The following is a 21,531-nucleotide window of genomic DNA, read 5'->3' as shown; positions in this document are numbered from 1 at the left end:
ATATATATGTGTGTGTATGTATATATATGTGTGTGTGTGTGTGTGTGTGTGTATACATATGTATAACAATTATTATTATTATAAAAAAATAAAAAATAAAAAAAATTCTTGACCTGAAGAATGCAAAACCCTGATATTACACACTCCTGTACAGTGGGGTGGCGGTATGCACCCATAAATGCTGGTTTGCGATCCGCCATTAAACTGAAAGAAGAAGAAGTCCACTGTGCCCGAATGACTGTGCCGCCGATCTATTAGAACTGTCGTAAACCCTGCAAGTCTCCTCTTGGACACACACAAGTTGCAGCAGAGCTCATCTTCACACAGTCTTCTGTTCGCGGCACTGGGCGCTTCACTGATCCGCTGCTGGCATGGAGGGATCCGGGGACGAGTTCATGAAATACCGCTCACCGCTGGTGTCGCGGTACGCCAGCAAAGAGATGGCCTATAACTTCAGCGACAGGAAAAAATTCACCACATGGAGAAAACTGTGGATTTTTCTCGCTAAAGCCGAGAAGGTCTGGATATTTCTCTTACGTGTATTTCTACAGACTGTCTACTGATAATTTTGTTGTTATTGTGATCCTCTGAATGCCAGGCAAGTGTGTGATACTGTCTTGAGTTTTTGACCTTGAGTGAATGAGTGGAGATCTCAAGTTGCCAACTTTCTTAGTCTAAAAATAGTTTGAAAGTTTGGACATGAGCTGTGCTGTAATATTTAATGTTTTAAAAGTGGACCAGGCTGACAAACTTGCACAAAGAAGTACTGTGGTGGTAGCCAGAGGCGGAAAGTAACGAATTACATTTACTCGCGTTGTAATTGAGTAGGTTTTTTTGTGTACTTCTACTTTTTTTAGTTTTTAAAATCTGTAATTTTACTTTTACTTAAGTACGTTTTGATTGAAGTATTGCACTTCGCTACATTTTAAATCATATCCGTTACTGAGTAAAAAAATAATTAAAATTATTTATTAGAAAATTAATTTAAATTATTTTTAGAATCGCGCTCCGGAAACTACTGCAAGGGCGGGAGAACAAATGTGCAAAAGAAAAAAACTGATGCAAAAGAAAAAAAGTGGTGCAAAATTAAAAAAAAAGTGATGCAACACCGTCGAAAGCGAACCATTGTCAGTATGGGCAATATTTGGATGTACAGTAACGTAAACGACTGCGCGTGGTTGTCCTCGAGGATAGATTTACAATTTGCATAAAAAATGTGGATGCAAAGTGGCTGAAAAAGGAGGAAACACATAGAACACCAGAATCCAGTCATGCAAATTGAATTTACAGTAGGCTAACTTGGATATTGCACACTGAGTCCAAAATTTTCGTATGCTTTTTTTCGTATTCGTCATTCGGTGGCTGAATTGTCAAAACACCATTGAAAATGCTTGCTACGGATACGAAAAACGCAGAAAATCAAGACGTGAGGTCGTATTTATTGTTTAACATGCGAAAATTTCGTTCTCGAATTTGTGCATGGACCTTACGCAGATGTCACGTAAAAGACGCAAACTGATGGATGGATAAATAAATCGAAAGTAGAGCTGTGCACTAAATCAAATCGCGACATGGTATGTGAATATTAAAGCACAAAAAGACTGTTATATACTCGCTTGATCTGCGTGTCTCTGAGGGAATGAGCTGCGCCGCTTTGTGTAACTTATACTCAAGCTCAAGGTGTTTTCAGCAGTTCAGCCTACATTTACTTGAGTAAAGTACTCAAGTACACTTTTTGAGTATCTGTACTTTACTTGAGTATTAGTTTTTCTGGAAACTTTTTACTTTAACTTCACTACATTTGAAAGACAAATATGGTACTTTTTACTCCACTACAATTCTGTCAGGTCCTTGAGTAGAAAGTAGTAATGTCAGTCAGGGGATGATTTTGATTGCAGGGGTTGCATTTTTGCAGGGGTTGCATTTTGGTTGGAAATGAAAGTCGGATTGACGTCAGAACCCGACTGATGTTGGTTTCTGACGTCAACCCGATTTTCGTTTTCAACCACAATACAACGTCTGTCCAACGTTGGAGATTAATGTCAATCTGGCGTTGGATTCTGACATCAACCTGATTTTCATTTTCAACGTTGGGTTTGGTCTTCTAAATGCAAATTTTGTCATTGTTTTGGAGCAAACTAGCTTATAGATAACAGTAAGGTTAACATATTCATACTAAAAGCCAAAAAACTTATTATAAAAAATAGGGCACTATTTGAGGGAACAGCCATTTGGGTGTCCGAAACCATTGTGGACGTTATTGAGTGCACTTATTCAATCACACATAGAGAGGGTAAAGGTCAACCCACATAAGTCACTCTCCTGTTACCCATTTACATTAGTTTTTTTGGAAACACACACTTGTACAATCTTTCCCAGGGCTTCGTCTAGAACTGTGCGTCCCAAGGACTAGATTAGTAAAGTTCTGCAGCGTGACTTTACTTCCAGAGCAGCAAACAGAAACCTGTCTGTCTCATCACCGGGTCAGAGAATGACCACCATGTGACCACATGACTGTGTTCAGTTAACATTGCCCAGTGCTAATTGAACAGACTGCGGCATTTACTTGGAGATTTATGGGTGACTGGGTGGGCGATCACAAAATCTTAGTTATTGATTTCTATACACACTTCAAAGAAACAACCAATATGCAAGCCTTCCCATGTCAGCTAAACCAGCAAAGTCCACCGGTCAACAGTCAATTATTTGATTTCTTATCAATTCAACTATTGTTAATCTCAGCAAACTGAATATCTGTTATCTGAATTTGAGAGTTCTCTTCTAATACTGGTTCCTACACTATCATCTAAACTGCTGAGTTACTGTGAGCTTATGTTGAGAGATTCAGTGACCTTTAACCTGACATATACAGAGCTAGACATGACAGTTAAAACAGAGGTATAAGTATATATACTGCATACAAAAACACACTACTACATCAAATTACCATGGCACTACAATGGTTTTAGACACGTAGTAATGTTTTGCTTTTTGGACTTTTACCATAGTACCACCAAATACCATGGAACATAATTATAGTAGGGATTCAGTATCATGGTAAATGTCAAACTACCATGGTATTAATACAATCACCAACCATGCTATAACCACCACTTACAAGAAGTTCCAAGGTACAATTTTTGTTCTGTTCAATCATGTACAATGATAATACTCTTGAAAATGCCTTATAGCAGGGTAGCCTACTCTCTCCCAGGTTGTAGATTTTCACAGTATGATAAACATCTTAGAAATTATCACGGTTTACAGTATTAATAAATTATTAAATAAATAAATAAACGGTATTAATAAATTATGGTTGTTGTTATTATTATTATTATTATTATTATTATTATTATCATCAGATAAAATGACGGTTAAATGAATGAAAACAGTTTTTTTTGGTTGAACAAATGCTTTTATTAGGCTATAACAAATTCGAAAACCATTTCGTTTGGTTTGTTTATTAAAATTTCAATAAAACTTGTCTAATCAACTAAATTCAATAATTGATAATGAATCAGATCAACAACTTATTTTTAACATTAATAATTTATTAAAATGTTTAAGAATAAAAGAGTCCTATGAAATGTATTTTATTCAGAAAACTATTTTTTCTTTTTATGAATAAATACAAATATATTATCAAAAACGGTGGTAATCAAATGAAAATTTAAACTTTTATCCTTTTATTTTTTGGGGAAGTGCTGCAAGACAGATTTACTAAATTAAATCATGAATAATATTTAAATAAATTGTCTTATTATTGTTGTTGTTGTTGTTATTCTATTGTAGGTCTACAATAATATATTTCTTTCATAATTTCTCCTATTTAAACCAAACTTTTATTTTGACGGGTTGTAGTGAAGACCTGTTCCAGACAGGGCTGGGCGATATATCGCATGACATTGTTATGTGCATCTCGTCAGTAAAGCCGGTTCCTAGTAGTAAATCGCCATCACCTGCTTTCAGATGGAGCGGCATTTACTACACAGAGCCGTAGTTCACTGACAAGCTGAGCCATATCGTATTAATTATCACGGACGTATCGCCTGCGATATATCGCCCAGCCCTAGTTCCAGAGTGTATTTATTTGACAATGTTTTTTCTCAAATAAAATGATGAAAATGCTCATTAGGCGTTCTCTCAGAGCAGCTCTGGAAATGTCCATGTATTCATGTCCTCGTATTGTTTGTGAAACACTGAAAACCAGAGATGGACAAAGTACACAACTTCCTTACTCGAGTGAAAGTAGAGAACTACTGATCAAATATTACTCTGTTACAAGTAAAAGTTGTAAAGACCGAAGTACTTGTTTTTAAAAGTACTTGCGTATCAAAAGTAAATGTCAGTGCGTTGTTTTATTATTGTTGTGTGTAATACTTACAGTACCTTATGCCTCTGAATCTATGTCTGCCTACCCTCATATCAATTTCACATTTATTTCTAGAACACAGTTCCAGTAGTGGGATTGAATAAGTGCACTCAATAACGTCCACAATGGTTTCGGACACCCAAATGGCTGTTCCCTCAAATAGTGCCCTATTTTTTATAAGTTTTTTGGCCTTTAGTATGAATATGTTAACCTTACTGTTATCTATAAGCTAGTTTGCTCCAAAACAATGACAAAATTTGCATTTAGAAGACCAAACCCCATCCATCCATCCATCTTCTCCCGCTTATCCGGGGCCGGGTTGTGGGGGCAGCAGTCTAAGCAGAGATGCCCAGACTTCCCTCTCCCTAGACACTTCTTCCAGCTCTTCCGGGGGGACACCGAGGCGTTCCCAGGCCAGCCGGGAGACATAGTCTCTCCAGCGTGTCCTAGGTCTTCCCCGGGGTCTCCTCCCAGTGGGACGCGCCCGGAACACCTTCCCGGGAAGGCGTCCAGGAGGCATCCGGAACAGATGCCCGAGCCACCTCAGCTGACCCCTCTCGATGTGGAGGAGCAGCGGCTCTACTCTGAGCTCCTCCCGAGTGACCGAGCTTCTCACCCTATCTCTAAGGGATCGCCCAGCCACCCTGCGGAGAAAGCTCATTTCGGCCGCCTGTATCCGGGATCTTGTCCTTTCGGTCATGACCCAAAGCTCATGACCATAGGTGAGAGTAGGAACGTAGATTGACCGGTAAATCGAGAGTTTCGCCTTGCGGCTCAGCTCTTTCTTCACCACGACAGACCGGTACATCGACCGCATTACTGCAGAAGCTGCACCGATCCGTCTGTCAATCTCCCGTTCCATCCTTCCCTCACTCGTGAACAAAACCCCAAGATACTTAAACTCCTCCACTTGAGGCAGGAACTCTCCACCAACCTGAAGTGGGCAAGCCACCCATTTCCGACTGAGGACCATGGCCTCGGATTTGGAGGTGCTGATTCTCATCCCAGCCGCTTCACACTCGGCTGCAAACCGTCCCAGTGCATGCTGAAGGTCCTGGTTTGATGAAGCCAACACGACAACATCATCTGCAAAGAGCAGAGACGAAATCGTGTTGTCACCAAACCTGACACCCTCCGGCCCCTGGCTGCGCCTAGAAATTCTCTCCATAAAAATTATGAACAGAACCGGCGACAAAGGGCAGCCCTGCCGAAGTCCAACATGCACCGGGAACAAGTCTGACTTACTGCCGGCAATGCGAACCAAGCTCCTGCTTCGGTTGTACAGGGACCGGACAGCCCTTAGTAAAGGACCCCGGACCCCATACTCCCGGAGCACCCTCCACAGGCCGCCGCGAGGGACACAGTCGAATGCCTTCTCCAAATCCACAAAACACATGTGGACTGGTTGGGCAAACTCCCATGAACCCTCCAGCACCCTGTAGAGGGTATAGAGCTGGTCCAGTGTTCCACGGCCTGGACGAAAACCATACTGTTCCTCCTTAATCCGAGGTTCTACTATCGGCCGTATTCTCCTCTCCAGTACCCTGGCATAGACCTTCTCAGGGAGGCTGAGAAGTGTGATCCCCCTATAGTTGGAACACACCCTCCGGTCCCCCTTCTTAAAAAGAGGGACCACCACCCCGGTCTGCCATCCCAGAGGCACTGTCCCCGACCGCCACGCGATGCTGCAGAGGCGTGTCAGCCAAGACAGCCCCACAACATCCAGAGACTTGAGGTACTCAGGGCGGATCTCATCCACCCCCGGTGCCTTGCCACCGAGGAGTTTCTTGACTACCTCGGTGACTTCAGCTTGGGTGATGGACGAGTCCACCTCTGAGCCCTTAGCCTCTGCTTCCTCAATGGAAGACGTGACGGCGGGATTGAGGAGATCCTCGAAGTATTCCTTCCACCGTCCAACGACATCCCCAGTTGAGGTCAACAACTCCCCACCTCTACTGTAAACAGCATTGGTAGGGCACTGCTTCCCTCTCCTGAGGCGCCGGACGGTTTGCCAGAATCTCTTCGAGGCCAGCCGATAGTCCTTCTCCATGGCCTCACCGAACTCCTCCCAGGCCCGAGTTTTTGCCTCCACAACCACCCGGGCTGCAGTTCGCTTGGCCTGCCGGTACCCGTCAGCTGCCTTAGGAGTCCCACAAGCCAACCAGGCCCGATAGGACTCCTTCTTCAGCTTGACGGCATCCCTTACTTCCGGTGTCCACCACCGGGTTCGGGGATTGCCGCCTCGACAGGCACCGGAGACCTTACGGCCACAGCTCCGAGCGGCCGCTTCGACAATGGAGGTGGAGAACATGGTCCACTCAGACTCAATATCTCCAGCCTCCCTCGGGATCCGGTCGAAGCTCCGCCGGAGGTGGGAGTTGAAGATCTCTCTGACAGGAGACTCGGCCAAACGTTCCCAGCAGACCCTCACAGTACGCTTGGGTCTGCCGAGTCTGTCCAGCTTCCTCCCCCGCCATCGGATCCAACTCACCACCAGGTGGTGATCAGTTGACAGCTCCGCCCCTCTCTTTACCCGAGTGTCCAAGACATACGGCCGCAGGTCAGATGAAACGACCACAAAGTCGATCATCGACCTACGGCCTAGGGTGTCCTGGTGCCACGTGCACTGATGGACACCCTTATGCTTGAACATGGTGTTCGTTATGGACAAACTGTAACTAGCACAGAAGTCCAATAACTGAACACCGCTCGGGTTCAGATCAGGAGGGCCGTTCCTCCTAATCACGCCCCTCCAGGTGTCACTGTCGCTGCCCACGTGGGCATTGAAGTCTCCCAGTAGAACGACGGAGTCCCCAGTCGGAGCACTTTCCAGCACCCCTCCCAGAGACCCCAAGAAGGCCGGGTACTCTGCACTGCCGTTTGGCCCGTAGGCACACATGACAGTGAGAGACCTATCCCCGACCCGTAGGCGCAGGGAAACAACCCTCTCGTTCACCGGGGTAAACTCCAACACATGGCGGCTGAGCTGGGGGGCTATAAGCAAACCCACACCAGCCCGCCGCCTTTCACCATGGGCAACTCCAGAGTGGTGAAGAGTCCATCCTCTCTCGAGGAGTATGGTTCCAGAGCCCAAGCCGTGCGTAGAGGTGATCCCGACTATCTCTAGTCGGAACCTCTCAACCTCACGCACAATCTCAGGCTCCTTCCCCGCCAGCGAGGTGACATTCCACGTCCCTAGAGCTAGCTTCCGTGTCCAGGGATCGGGTTGTCGAGGCCCCCACCTTCGACTGCTGCCCGATCCTCTCAGCACCGGCCCCTTATGGTCCCTCCTGCAGGTGGTGAGCCCACGGGAAGGCGGCCCCACGTCGCTCCTTCGGGCTGAGCCCGGCCGGACCCCGTGGGGGAAGGCCCGGCCACCAGGCGCTCGCATACGAGCCCCAACCCCAGGCCTGGCTCCAGGGTGGGGCCCCGGCTGCGCCATACCGGGCGACGTCACGGTCCTTGATTTATTTTTTCTCATAAGGGTTTTTTGAACCGCTCTTAGTCTGACCCGTCGCCTAGGACCTGTTTGCCTTGGAAGACCCTACCAGGGGCATATAGCCCCGGACAACATAGCTCCTAGGGTCATTCGGGTACTCAAACCCCTCCACCACGTTAAGGTGGCAGTTCAAGGAGGGGGTTTGGAAAATAAGGTTGATGTCAGAATCCAACGCCAGATTGACATTAATCTCCAACGTTGGACAGACGTTGTATTGTGGTTGAAAACGAAAATCGGGTTGACGTCAGAAACCAACATCAGTCGGGTTCTGACGTCAATCCGACTTTCATTTCCAACCAAAATGCAACCCCTGCAAAAATGCAACCCCTGCAATCAAAATCATCCCCTGACTGACATTACTACTTTCTACTCAAGGACCTGACAGAATTGTAGTGGAATAAAAAGTACGATATTTGTCTTTCAAATGTAGTGAAGTTAAAGTAAAAAGTTTCCAGAAAAAATAATACTCAAGTAAATTACAGATACTCAAAAAGTGTACTTGAGTACAGTACACAAGTAAATGTACTTTGTTACTGTCCACCTCTGGATGTAATTAGCAAATAATTACTTTGAAATGTATATTTATGATAATTCTATAATAAATTAACTAAAGCATTAAATAAATAGAATAAACTTTTAAAATGCTACAAGTGAAGTTAGATATGACAACATTTAAAATGAGCCATATGAAAAATGGATATTCATTGTAAGATTTGCTAAAAATGACCAAGAGAATATGATAAATATGGTAAATGATAAAGATAATAGAAATGGGAATGCATTATCTCAGGAAAATCTCTGATTGAAAATTGGCTGATAACCAATATGATATTTGGTATATTGTGCTTTTTTAACATTGTTAACAATAAGCTTTATTGTGAATGGAGCTGTTCAGATTGCAGTCCTGCAACACAGAATAAAATAAATAAATGATTTTTCAAGCCCTGTGAAAGTTCTAATGGGTTTTGTGACTTTCATGATACTTGTTCCATCTACAACATAAAGTAGGCTACATACAGTCATACCTGAAATGTGAAAAAACATAAGCTACTACCAAGCTTCTACATATTGCAACTTGGTGCTTGAATTACAATGGGAATGTTAAATGCGTGAAAATGCAGTCTATTTTTAATAAATTTCTTTATCGCTCTAATATTCTGTCTGCAGGCTTTGGGTCTCCCCATAACCGATGCCCAGGTGAGTGAGATGGAGTCTCACGCGGACGACATTGATTTCGTCATGGCTGCAGAGGAAGAGAGGAAGTTGAGGCATGATGTCATGGCTCATGTGCACACGTTCGCTCATTGCTGTCCCACTGCTGCTCCCATCATCCACTTGGGTGCCACTTCCTGTTATGTGGGAGACAACACGGTGAGGCAAAAATATTATCACACTACTATCTGTTCCTATTAATTGGACTCAGTGGAAGTGCTGCTGAGTGCAAAATCCATGCAAACCATGCAAAATCCTTCTAAGGAAAAGCATGTTGTTCTAAAAGTTCTAAAGTCAGTATATTATTTTAAAATGGTCTTATTGAAATGTGTGTATGCTTTATCTGTAGGATCTGATAATGCTGCGTGATGGATTTGATATTCTGCTACCCAAGGTTTGACTTTCTGATATTTTCCAGCTTATGACAACTGATGCTTATTAAGGTTCTTAGTTTCATTTAAATATAAAATTAAGAAATCAATTATCAATGTACTGTATTCAATTATTTTGACAAATAAATAGTGTAAAATGGTCTAATTAATTTAAGAAATGTAGTTAATTGTAACATTAAATAATAAATCACTTGTCAAATTGGCAAATAAATGTATGTTTAAAACATAGTTTATTTACTTAATGCTTAAAATGTTAATTAAATGCATTAATAAAATACCTTAATCATGCAAATTTTTAATTTTGACCACAAATTTGGCCATAATTTCCATCCACTGCAATAAAGTGTTTATTGTTTTCAAACATTCTCTCTTCTATAGTTGGCTCGTGTCATAGACAGGCTGGCTAACTTTGCAGAGAAATACGCCGACCAGCCGACTTTAGGCTTCACCCACTATCAGTGAGTAAATTCAGGGTTCAGTGCATGTACTAAACCTCTCAAATAAGTATTTAGATATTAAAGCATGTTTAAAGTGTGCATGTAAAATTAATTGTTTCTACCGTTTTCCTTTCTTCCTCCCCATCGTCTATTCATTTATGATCTGTCCATCTAATCTTTGACGCATCTTATCAGCATTCACTCATTTTTTAACCCATACAGCATTATTCATTTTCTTCAAATCTCTTATTTTTCATATTCCTTCCTTTCATCGTTTCTTCATTTAATACAACAATACTAGACTGGTTTTGGGTTTATTTCCCCTCTCCTCATCCCCATCTTTTTCTCAGACCAGCTCAGCTGACTACTGTCGGGAAGCGTGCGTGTCTGTGGCTGCAGGATCTGGTCATGGACATGCGCAATCTTCAGCGTGCAAGAGAGGACCTGCGCTTCCGGGGCGTCAAAGGAACCACAGGCACTCAGGCCAGCTTCCTGCAGCTCTTCCAGGGGGATCATGAGAAGGTGAATGCGGCTGAATGAAAATCAACAGCTGAATCTGATTTTTATACCTTAACACTGGCTTACTTTATACCTAGTAGTGTGCACTTTGTCTCCAGCATACATACTATACACACTACCATTCAAAAGTTTGTGGTCAGTACGAATCTTTTATTTTTTATTTTTTTATAAATAAATCAATACTTTTATTCAGCAAGGATGCATGAAATTAAGTAAAAGTGACAGTAAAGACATTATTAGAGAAATTTTTTTTTATTTGAAATAAGTTATTTTAACTCATGAATAAAATGTAGGGAGGTTTTCACAAAAATATGAAGCACTATTTAAGAGTGAAGTTGTTTTCAACATTATAATAAGATAATTATGGAAAGAAATGTTTCTTGAGCAGAAAATCAGCATATTAAAATTATTTCTGAAGGATCATGTGACACTGAAGAGTGAAGACTGGAGGAATGATGCTGAAAATTCAGCTTTGACATCACAGAAATAAATTACATTTCAAAATAATATATTAACATAGAAAATAGTTTTTTGTAAATTGCAATAATATTTCATAATATTAATTTTTTTCACTGTATTTTTAACAAAAACATGCAGCCTTGATGAGCATAAGAGACTTCTTTCATAAATATTTAAAAAATCTTACTGACCTTACATTTGACCTAAATGTTAAAAAACATACATTTTTGTGCTTTTAGGGAATACATTTAGGGTACGTTTACACAACAAAGATGTACTAAAAACGGAAACGTTTTTCTTTGCGAAAACGACTAAAAATGCTGTATTATTTATGCCAGGCCAGTAGTTGGTGAAGTCACTTTATAAAGAAATACTACGCACCCAAAGACTTAACACTTAATACGCATGCGCAAATGACTTTAGCGTTAACGTTAAAAATTCACATTTTTGTAGTTTATATGGAGACAATAACAGTATAGTTAAAAAAAAAAAAACGCCGTTGTTGTGTAAATGAACGGCCAAAATCGTGATATTATCGAATCAGATCGTCCCAGCTCTAGTATATTCTATGGTTGAACTGACTTTTGACTGTTTTCTCTCTTAGGTGGAGGAGTTGGATAGGAAGGTCACTGAGATGGCTGGATTTAAAAAGTATGCTCAGGCTATTTAATTCCTGCTTTCGTTGTTTAATAAATGCTTCTAATCGCTTAAATGTTGTTGGCTGGAGACTTACATTGGGCATGTTTTTGTGTGCACATGGTTATTGAGTTCTCTATTTCTCTAGATCATACTTGGTGACGGGTCAGACGTACAGTCGTAAGGTGGATGTCGACTCGCTCTGTGTGCTGGCCAGCCTCGGAGCCTCGATACACAAGGTCAGACGTGAATATCAGATCAGCTTTATGAACTTATAAATTAGCTGCTTTAACAATCCACAATAGTCACAGAAAAGCAACAGACAATATTTGTTTGATTAGAACAACCTGTTTTTGCTGTAGATTTGCACTGATATTCGTCTGTTGGCTAATCTGAAAGAGATCGAGGAGCCGTTTGAGAAAGAGCAGATTGGTGAGTTTGTATGTGAGACAGGGGATTTTGATCACATTTGAAATCAACCTCTGATCTGTCATGGTTTCCTCTGTTTGTAGGTTCCAGTGCCATGCCGTACAAGAGAAACCCCATGCGTGCTGAGCGCTGCTGTAGTCTTGCTCGCCACCTGATGGCGCTGGTGTCAGACCCTCTGCAGACCGCATCAGTGCAGTGGCTGGAAAGAACCCTGGACGACAGCGCTAACAGGCACTGTTATGACATCTGTTGTCTGACCATATGTTATGGCATTGCACCATTTTGGCTTTGTGAAGATGAAACTTTAGGCTCTTTCTTTCACCAACATCCTGTCTCAATATATATATATATATATATATAAATATTTTTTTTGTGCTTATTTAGGAGGATCTCATTGCCTGAGTCCTTCCTCACAGCTGACATCATCCTCAGCACTCTGCAGAACATCACTGAAGGGCTGGTGGTGTATCCTAAGGTGTGTGTGTGTGTGTGTGTAACTCTCAATGCATTTGATGCAATGACTTCTGGGTAGTCTCTTTTCAACACACATTTTAAAAAGTTTCAGTATCAATTATCAGTATCTGGTTTTATCAAATGAACTAAATGAGACGCTGATTACTTAGTCCAAATAATTGCATATACTCTACTGTTCAAAAGATTTAAGATTTTATTTTTGTTTTTGAAAGTAGTCCTTTATGTTCACTAAAGCAAATCTAAAATACAGTAAAAACAGTAACATTGTGAAATATTATTACAATTTAAAATAACTTTTTTTCCATTTTAATATTTTAAAATGTAATTTATTCCTGTAATGTCAAAGCTGTATTTTCAGCATCATTACTCCAGTCTTCTTCAGTCACATGATCCTTCAGAAATCATTCTAATATGCAGGTTTTCTGCTCAAGAAACATTTTCTATATCAATGCATTTATTAATGATATTTAAACCATATAACAATATTTGATGAGTAAAGCCCCAAATTAAGATAATTCAAAACTTTTACATTAGACATAATTTATTATAGATAATTATCCCATTAAATTGACAGCTGTACTGTTTAAAGGGGTCATGAATTGAGAAAAAAAAAATTCTTGATCTTTTGACTTTGTCATTGTACTATAAAAAAAAAATTCTGTAAGTTTCAGAATTCAAAGCCTCTTTGTTAGACTAAAAACAGATTTTAATTGAAACCAAGCTGCTCATTACCTCACAAATACATAAGCAATAAATATAAATAAAGGTGATTAATTGGCACGCTGTCTTTGAGGTGTAGACTTCGAACATGTATGGCTGAATTTTACTGGTTGCCATTTTTCAACATCTTGAGGTTTTCAAAACGGTTGCACACGTGTAATGGTGGGGACAATGAAAAAATATTTTAATATGCAAAACTGTTACCCAATAATAGAAGTGGGCGTTTACTTCCAAGTCTTGAATGCAGCAGCCTGTTTCAAAGAGAGGGTCAAAAACAGGAAAGAAAATAGCCTATTACTTCTAAATTAGGTTTTTTTTATCTAAAAATCTTGATAACATTATGAGGGGATCTCAGAGAACATTATACATAAAAAAACAATGCCGTTCATGACCCCTTTAATCATTCTCTCTTTCTCTTTTATAGGTGATCGAGAGGCATATCCGTCATGAGCTGCCCTTCATGGCTACTGAAAACATCATCATGGCCATGGTGAAGGCTGGAGGAAACAGACAGGTCAGAACAATCAGCGATTAATGAATAAGAACAATCTTGTCTTGTAAATAAATTTGCTTTGGCAAATCAACCCCAAGATGTTTGAATAAATAACTTGCTGTAAATATTGTTTCTGTGAGCACAGCAGATGTTTACAGTGCCTAGCATTGACTAACATGTCTGTACTGAAAACACACTCAGGACTGCCATGAGAAGATCCGTGTTCTGTCCCAGCAAGCTGCGGCCGTGGTCAAACAGGAAGGGGGAGATAATGACCTACTGGCTCGGGTTCAGGCTGATCCATATTTCACCCCCATACTCGGACAGCTGGAGAGCGTTCTGGATCCCAAAACCTTCATCGGCCGAGCCCCACAACAGGTACACGCATGCAGCCTAGACACACCTGTACATCTACTCCTGTCCTATTAATATTTATCACATGATTAACATAATGTTTTAATCATGAGGTAGGCTGTAATACCCTTCCAATCGCTCCCTCTCTTTCACAGGTTACAAGATTTTTGTCTGAGGAGGTCAGGCCTGTTCTAGAGCCATACAAATGTAAAATGGATGTGAAGATTGAACTAGAGCTTTAAGACACACACACATGCGACTCTGTGACTGATGCATCTGTATGACAATAAATAAATGTCAAGCTGTTCAACTTTTCGTGTGCTCTTTTATGTGACATTTTGACAACATTTAGTTCTCAAACTCCAGGGTAGGGTTGGTTGCACCAGCCATTCGTAAGTTCTTTCTTAAATTGGAACGTCTAGAGGCTTAGTAACTACTAGCTAGTTTGTAACAAACTCTGTACTTTATTCGGTCGCACCATTTGTTCTTTAGGCAGAACGTAACTAGTTGGTCGTAAGCTCTCCGTAAAGTAATGTGTAGTCGCATGTCACGTTACTAACGGTAAAATAAGTTTAGAAATTCATTAAGTATGATATACTTAATCATGAATAACATAATGTGTGTTTTATATAAATAACATTCAGAAACTTTATTTGAATCAATAAATAAATACTGATACAAAAAACATTAGAAATTACATTAATTATGACTGATTTTATTTGACATGCACAACACGGAGCGATGGGACAGATGCACACAGTGGCACGATGTTTAGGAAGGGTACGTGTTTAAGAGCCACTAACAAAGTAATCTTTTCACATAATGTTCTCTCTTAAAATGCAAGTGAGTGCAAATGTCAGCATTATCATAATATGTCTAAAGACTTGAAGTCTGTCGAGTAAAACAAGAGCTTATTGATGCAGTTCAGTCTGTCTGCTATTTTATTCCGTAAATATTTTGTTTATACGTAGAGTTATGCTTGAACTAAGTTTAATGGTATAATGCAAAAAAAAAAAAAAATTCCCCAATAGTTTAAATGAGTTGTGAATGGGGACATTGAGGTTTTGTGATCAGAATAACACCTTTAATGGTATTACCATACAATACAATGGTATTACCATGTATAAATCTTTTTTTATGGGTGTATATATTAAATAGACAATATATCTCAGGAAAATATAAACTAAAATTGAAATGAAAAATAAATGTTCATAAGATAATCCTTGAATTGTAAAATGATGGTCTCACTTTAGATTAGGGTCCAATTCTCACTATATTAACTAACTATTGAGCATTAATATGTGCTTTATAAGTACTAATAAACAGCCAATATCCTATTGATATGCATGCTAATAAGCAGCTAGTTAATAGTGAGAATTGGACCCTAAATAATAAGTCCTAAAGTATTGGAAAAAAAGTTTAGGTATTTTTATGTTCCTGTCTATGAACTAGTTAATCATATACACATGGTTTTAAGTAATAATGACACTTTAGATGTTTAAATGTTTCCTTTACCAATAGCTTAACTGGCTGTATAATAAAACTAATGAGGGAGGACACCAACAGATTATTCACTTGTGTAAGTGATAGTGTCTCTTGCTATTATAACCGTGGGTGTAAAAAGTTGAACTAAGACAGAGCAGAGTGTTTGTACTGTATTGCACGCACACCTCTAAATGACTCGCAATAGTTATAAATCAATTATCCTGGCGCAAAGTCCATAGTCACAGGGTTTGAAACCTGTTGTACGTTTACTATAACGTCAGTTTGAACCAGTCTGGCGTTCCTCCTCTTATTCCGCAGATTAACAGGGATTAATTTGCCTGCGGATACTCAGTCAAATCATCCCATGGTAAGAGTCACTTCTTATGTCATTTCGTTCACATTTTTAAGTTTGGTTTGAACACATGCTCTCGATTGGTTGATTAGCTGATTAGCCTACTTGATGAATTAAAAAAATAAAATTAATACTGACTCCAAATTTTAGAATAGTGTATGTGTATATGCTTCTTTTATAAACTTCTTCAACTTCCTTTTGCTGACTTCAATGCCTGTTCTTTACTTGTAGTTAAGATTTCTCACATTTTATCCTCTTAAATTGAAGATTTTAACCGGTTTTAAAGTGAATTCTAGGCAAAGTGGTGGTTGTGTTGTCTTTTCTGTTGTCAAAAATAGTTAAATGGATCGCTTGACATAGTAGGCCTAGTGGTTGTGTGTTTGACATCTCAATGCTACTGGTATAAGAAATAATTGGTTTATAATGGTATAATGAAAACAGTTTTACAGGATTTAAACATCTGAAGTTATAGTGGTTGGGAACAGTTTCCACAAAAACAAAGACGAAACCCTGAGAGAAAAGCTTTAAAGGAATGTCATTGTATTCTGCTGGCCTGAGAAAATAATGCATGAGAAACAGACGGTAATATTAATTCCCACTGAAGCTGTAAACCGTAGTCTCAATATCTGCATACCAGACTTTGCCATTTAAAGAAAAACTGGCAGATGTACAGCTCGGAAAAGTGCTGAAAGAGAATTTGGTTTTGAAGTTTTAACAGTCAGTAAAGACAATTTTCATTTCTTTAGATGGTTGTTCAGAATAAAATACCTGTTGAGCTTCAACACCACTGTAACCAGGTCTGGTGTGTGGAGAAAAACGTGAATCTCCCATAACTCGCTGCTTCTGTGATAACATAGCCTGCTGGGGTTGTAAAAATCGAAGCAGATATCACTCTTTATCTAGAGCTGCTTTCTGATTCACAGGTTCCCTATGCAGGCTTTTGTTATTAAAAATACATGTATTGTTTCATATGTAAATGTTTATAGAATATATCCACTTCATATTAAAATGTATTAAATATTTATTAATATAATGTGATGTTTAACATAAAAGTAAATGTGTCTTGATAATGCCGTTGTAACGGTCACATCTTTATTTCCTCAAACACCAACATCTGAGTTGAATTAATCTGAATAAAAACGCCAGGCACTTGATTCTTTTGAACTGCATTTACTGAATGATTGCTAAATTTCCCTGTGCACTTCCTGTGATGTGATATTGTATATGACTTGTTCTCAATGCCGATGTTGCATTTTAAACTGGCTCACTTAAGATGGTTGAATAGGCTGATTTGTAGGTAACAGTTACGTCATTGGAATGTTTGTTTGGTCACAGTGAAGAAGGGATTCTAAATTTATACATGCAATAAATGTGATCTCATAATAGGTAAAGAGACACATGATCTATCTACAGGTGATCTGATTGGTCTATCATGTGGGTGTGGGCGTTACTCCCTGTCATTCTGGCAGTGTTTGGAACAATTGGACTTTGGGTTGTGTGAGTATTTCTTTCAGTTTCGCTCACTCTTTACAAAATCGTCTTTTTGTTGTTGTTGTTTTTTACTCTTTCTGTACTTGTTTGTGTGCAGGTATGCCATTGCAGTGTCCAATAACACTGTTAACATAACTGCAGAATTCCCTTACATCAGGTTTGTACCTTAAAGTGGAGTTTCTTGAGTAGTTGTACTTGACTAAGATTAAGTATTATTTTTTTAGGAATTTGTACTTTGGTTGAGTATTGAAACTGAATTCTTGGTACTCTTACATGATTACATTTACAAAGCACAAATTATACCTTCTGCTCATTGCAAGACTTGGAGGCTCATTTAGACCTCCAAGTACAAAGTGCATGTACTGTGAGTCATCATGACTTAAATCTTCCATCACTATGTTCAATTTACTGATCTTACAGTACAATCTCCAATCTCTGACATTGGTGTGATCTGGTGTAAAAACTGTTTTCTTAGTGTTATTGTAGTATTGTTGAATATCGTGAATCATTTCTGAATTTGCAAAAGTCATTCCTGATTGTAATCGATATGCTGCCTACCCAAAGATTCACACCCTACATACTACACTGCCCAACAGAGCACAGCATACAAGATGATACTAGCTAAGATTCCCCGGTTAAAAGAAAGAAATAATATATGAATATTGTTTCCTTCAGCACATGTGGCTCATACAACCCCCAGAGCTGCCTGTTTTCTCAGATCTGCAATATTTGCTGTGTTTTGGGTGAGTCCCTGTCATCTCATTTTGAAAACAGGCCTGCTGTACTGTACCTTCTGCATGACCTCTTTTTCTTTCTTTAGCTCTGTGGATTGTCACTATCAGATTTCAACAGATCCGGGACTTGAGTTATGCGTCTCATTTAAATACAGCCGGTCTGGTGCTTGGCTTCATCTCTAGCATTGGCATTTCCATTCTAGGAAACTTCCAGGTACAGTTTATGTGTGTGTGAAGAACAACTGGACGTTACTTGATTACTTGTGAATTGTGTTGGGCTTATTTGTGTTTGCTCTTGCATTAAAACCCTGATATACTCTAAGCAAAATCGAAGAACAAACTGGTGTCATTTCAGAGCCTTTGTCTCTGTCCCAAATGGCACACTTCATATGCTCTTACGGTCTTGTTGACTTACAATGGCTGCCGCGTCCACGTGTCTGTTAAGTCCATGAGACCGTAGGGTGTCCCATTTGTAATTTTAGGTGTCAGAAGGGTGCTTCAGACTGGACTCCATCGCAGCTTTCATTGGCCAAGGCCCATCCAAGAGGACGTTTGTCTGGCATGTAACGCAACCAATCACAGTTCGTTTTGTTCTACGTCATGTTTAGGGGCGTGAAAATGTAAAGTTGATGTCCCTATGATAAAAGACCGGCGTGCATCTAATAAATTATTCATTCAAGAACGTTGTGCAAGTTTACTGCAACAATGGAGCCTCGAACTTCACATACGAAAAATTTGAAAATCCAGCGTTTAGTTGATCCTGGTAAGCTAGTCCAGTCATTTTATGAAAAAAGGTTGAACAAATTGCAACAGAAGCAAACTCAACTGATTTTGTATCCTCAATATGTCCTGAGTAAGGAAAAAAAAGTCCCGAAGAATCCCATTAAGGGAAAGTTTAGAAAAAGACCCAAATATAGCCTATTCATACGCCTATTCATTCTTTTTCTTACGTGAATTGGGTAAAAATTTTAACCTTTAGATATCACCATGAAAATTACTGAGTTGATTACTTACATCAAGACAAACAAAAAATGTATTACAAGTTTTTTGAAATTGTTTGTTAACATGGACAAACTATGCATAATCTAATTACGTATACTAATTTGCATAAATACCACAACAGATCTAAACATTGGGTATAGCCAGGTGAAAATGTCTTGTTGAATCTTGTTGACATATAACAGTAAAATACTTGATGTTAAGATCTGAATGGAACCCATTTAGGCTACCCATGAGCATTAATACATAGAGGCAGGAAGAAGTACTTTAGAAACCAGCCTTTATTAATTTTTAAGAAATTGGGTTTGGGGCTGGGTCCGTGGGACTGTTTCTGAGGGATGAGTCTGAGGGAAGAACAGGAGACAATGGTAAGGAGAATGCAGAAGACAAAAGGTAAGTAAAATAAAAAGTGAATCCCCAGAAACAGTCCCACGGACCCAGCCCCAAACCCCATCTCTGCAATAATAATTAATAAAGGCTGGTTTAAAGTACTTACTCAGGATATATTGAGGATACAAAATCAGTTGAGTTTGCTTCTGTTGCAATTTGTTCAAGGTTGACCCCCATTTTGGCTTAAAATGACTGGACTAAGCGTAGTAGGAGTGGCTCTGAGGCTCCGCCTTCTTTAACGTGGATAATATCTTCTCGGGTTAATTTCTTCTGTTCAGTCCGTTGAGATCAGATGCGAGTTTTAACATGAACACACCGGAGAGCTGCTTTATAGTAGAAATTGAAATTAATTTAATTGAAATGAATTGAGACTGACACTTTCATGTTTAATATTGTAAAAAGCTGCTTTAAAGCAATATGTTGTTATGTGCTTGTAAATAAACATGACTTGACTTGGCTGGAGAGGTGAATTGCAGAGCTTGTGCAAACATATCCACATCGCTATGATCAGATGCTTTCTCACCGCTGCCAGTTTTGTTGTGTATTTCGTTATTGAGAGGAAAGCGAGCACGAGCAGCTCATACAGTATTTACATATTCATCTAAATGCCGCTCTCAGCAGGAGATGTTCGCAAACAGTATACCAGTGAAAAGGTGTCTTTTTACCTCTAAACGATGAATGAAAAAGAATGTTGATGTATAATCAGGGCCTTTATTTGCTATACATGCATGATTATGTCCATATGTGTGTGTCCATTTAGCAATCTGTATTGAAGGGGGTTCATCTGCTTGGGGCGCTCCTGGCCTTCTTCCTGGGTTTGGCTTACTTCTGGGTCCAGACGTGGCTTTCATACTACAGCCCGCCGTCACATGACCGCTGGTGGGTGGTGCCTGTGCGTGCCATCCTCTGCAGCCTGTGTACTTGTTTTGTCATCTGCAGTATCCTTCAGCTCTTACAGACAATACAATTAATAACTGAAATGAGTTCTGAAATGAGTACGTTTTCACTACACTTTATCGTGTGTTCATTTTGTTGTCCTTAACTCTCTGTCTTCTCAGTGTTTTCTCTCCATAGCGCAGGGTTTCCTTCTGAAGCTGCCATGTGTGAGTGGGCTCTGGTCATGTGCTTCTTTGCGCTGTTTGGGATTTTTGCAGCAGAGTTCAGACACATTGACTTTCACAAGCTCACCGTACAGAAGAAGGGGATGAATACCGCCCGTGATGCTAATGGTGTGTGGACATTACAGGAGATTCACTGAGGGAGAGCTGGCAAGTTGTGGCTGTAGTAATCGGGAACAAACTCACCATATAATATGGACACAACATTGGACTACAACCTGCACAACTTTGCTCAATGCACAAATACACACACAATATAAAACACTCCCATTTTACACCACGTTTGGAGTTGAACCGATTTTACAGTATAAATTATTTTGTAGAAATGATTCATGAGTGAATTCATGAGCAACATTGTTTACATGATATGTATATACCTTAAGATGATTATAGTGTGAGAGGATGGTATCAATGTAATATTCCACTTGTTAATGTTATTGCAGTACAACAAACGGTAATACCTCAAACCAGATCTCTTTGGTCTTTTTTTTGTAGCCTTAATGACTTTATTTGCATAATGTTATTAAATATATTCTGTTATAAATAATTCAATTTTATCTGAGCATTATCAAAGAAAGATGTTATTGAATATAAATAAACAAATTTGACAATATTAATAATTGCTGAGTTACAGTCTACAAAGTGAGCATTTAAAGCAAACAAATATGATGGTATGGTACTCTTTAACTGTTCAGTAATTCACTTGTTGTAGTACTAGTATAAAGTCGGAATAAAATGGAAGTTGCGATAGACTTTTCCATATTGTAACATATGTCTAAGTGAAACGGCTTCTCGAACAAGAAAAAATGTAGGGGAATTGGGAAGTGATTGAATAGATGTGGTTTGCTATAGAGTGTAACAGCCGGGTTCTGGAAGTAAAAATTATATTTATTTTCTCCATAGGGGAATTGATTATTAGCCCTACTGTGAGCTCCGAGGTCGTTAATCGATTGTATTTGCTTCTGA

The 21,531-nt window shown here is 39.6% G+C and overlaps 2 protein-coding genes across 2 annotated transcripts; both read left to right on the top strand.

Annotated features, from left to right (window-relative positions):
• Positions 1-201: 201 nt before the first annotated feature.
• On the top strand, positions 202-14,306 carry adsl (adenylosuccinate lyase). The gene is made up of 13 exons (XM_084123332.1): positions 202-518; positions 9,039-9,242; positions 9,433-9,477; positions 9,854-9,933; positions 10,263-10,434; positions 11,495-11,541; positions 11,675-11,765; positions 11,889-11,958; positions 12,039-12,186; positions 12,340-12,430; positions 13,574-13,663; positions 13,844-14,020; positions 14,152-14,306. The coding sequence occupies exons 1-13, from the start codon at positions 372-374 to the stop codon at positions 14,236-14,238; spliced, it is 1,449 nt and encodes a 482-aa protein (XP_083979458.1). The 5' UTR covers positions 202-371; the 3' UTR covers positions 14,239-14,306.
• A 1,406-nt stretch (positions 14,307-15,712) lies between these two features.
• Positions 15,713-21,318, top strand: tmem150b (transmembrane protein 150B). The gene is made up of 7 exons (XM_084090214.1): positions 15,713-15,848; positions 17,247-17,330; positions 17,422-17,481; positions 18,000-18,067; positions 18,145-18,272; positions 20,208-20,385; positions 20,506-21,318. Exons 2-7 carry the CDS (start codon positions 17,266-17,268, stop codon positions 20,703-20,705), a joined length of 699 nt encoding a protein of 232 aa, XP_083946340.1. The 5' UTR covers positions 15,713-15,848; positions 17,247-17,265; the 3' UTR covers positions 20,706-21,318.
• The last annotated feature ends 213 nt before the right edge of the window (positions 21,319-21,531 follow it).

This window comes from Abramis brama (genome assembly GCF_963993115.1).
Source record: "Abramis brama genome assembly, chromosome: 1".
Classification (NCBI taxonomy): Eukaryota; Metazoa; Chordata; class Actinopteri; order Cypriniformes; family Leuciscidae; genus Abramis; species Abramis brama.
Note: the sequence above shows the minus strand (reverse complement) of the source record. Positions and strands in the feature narration are given on the sequence as shown.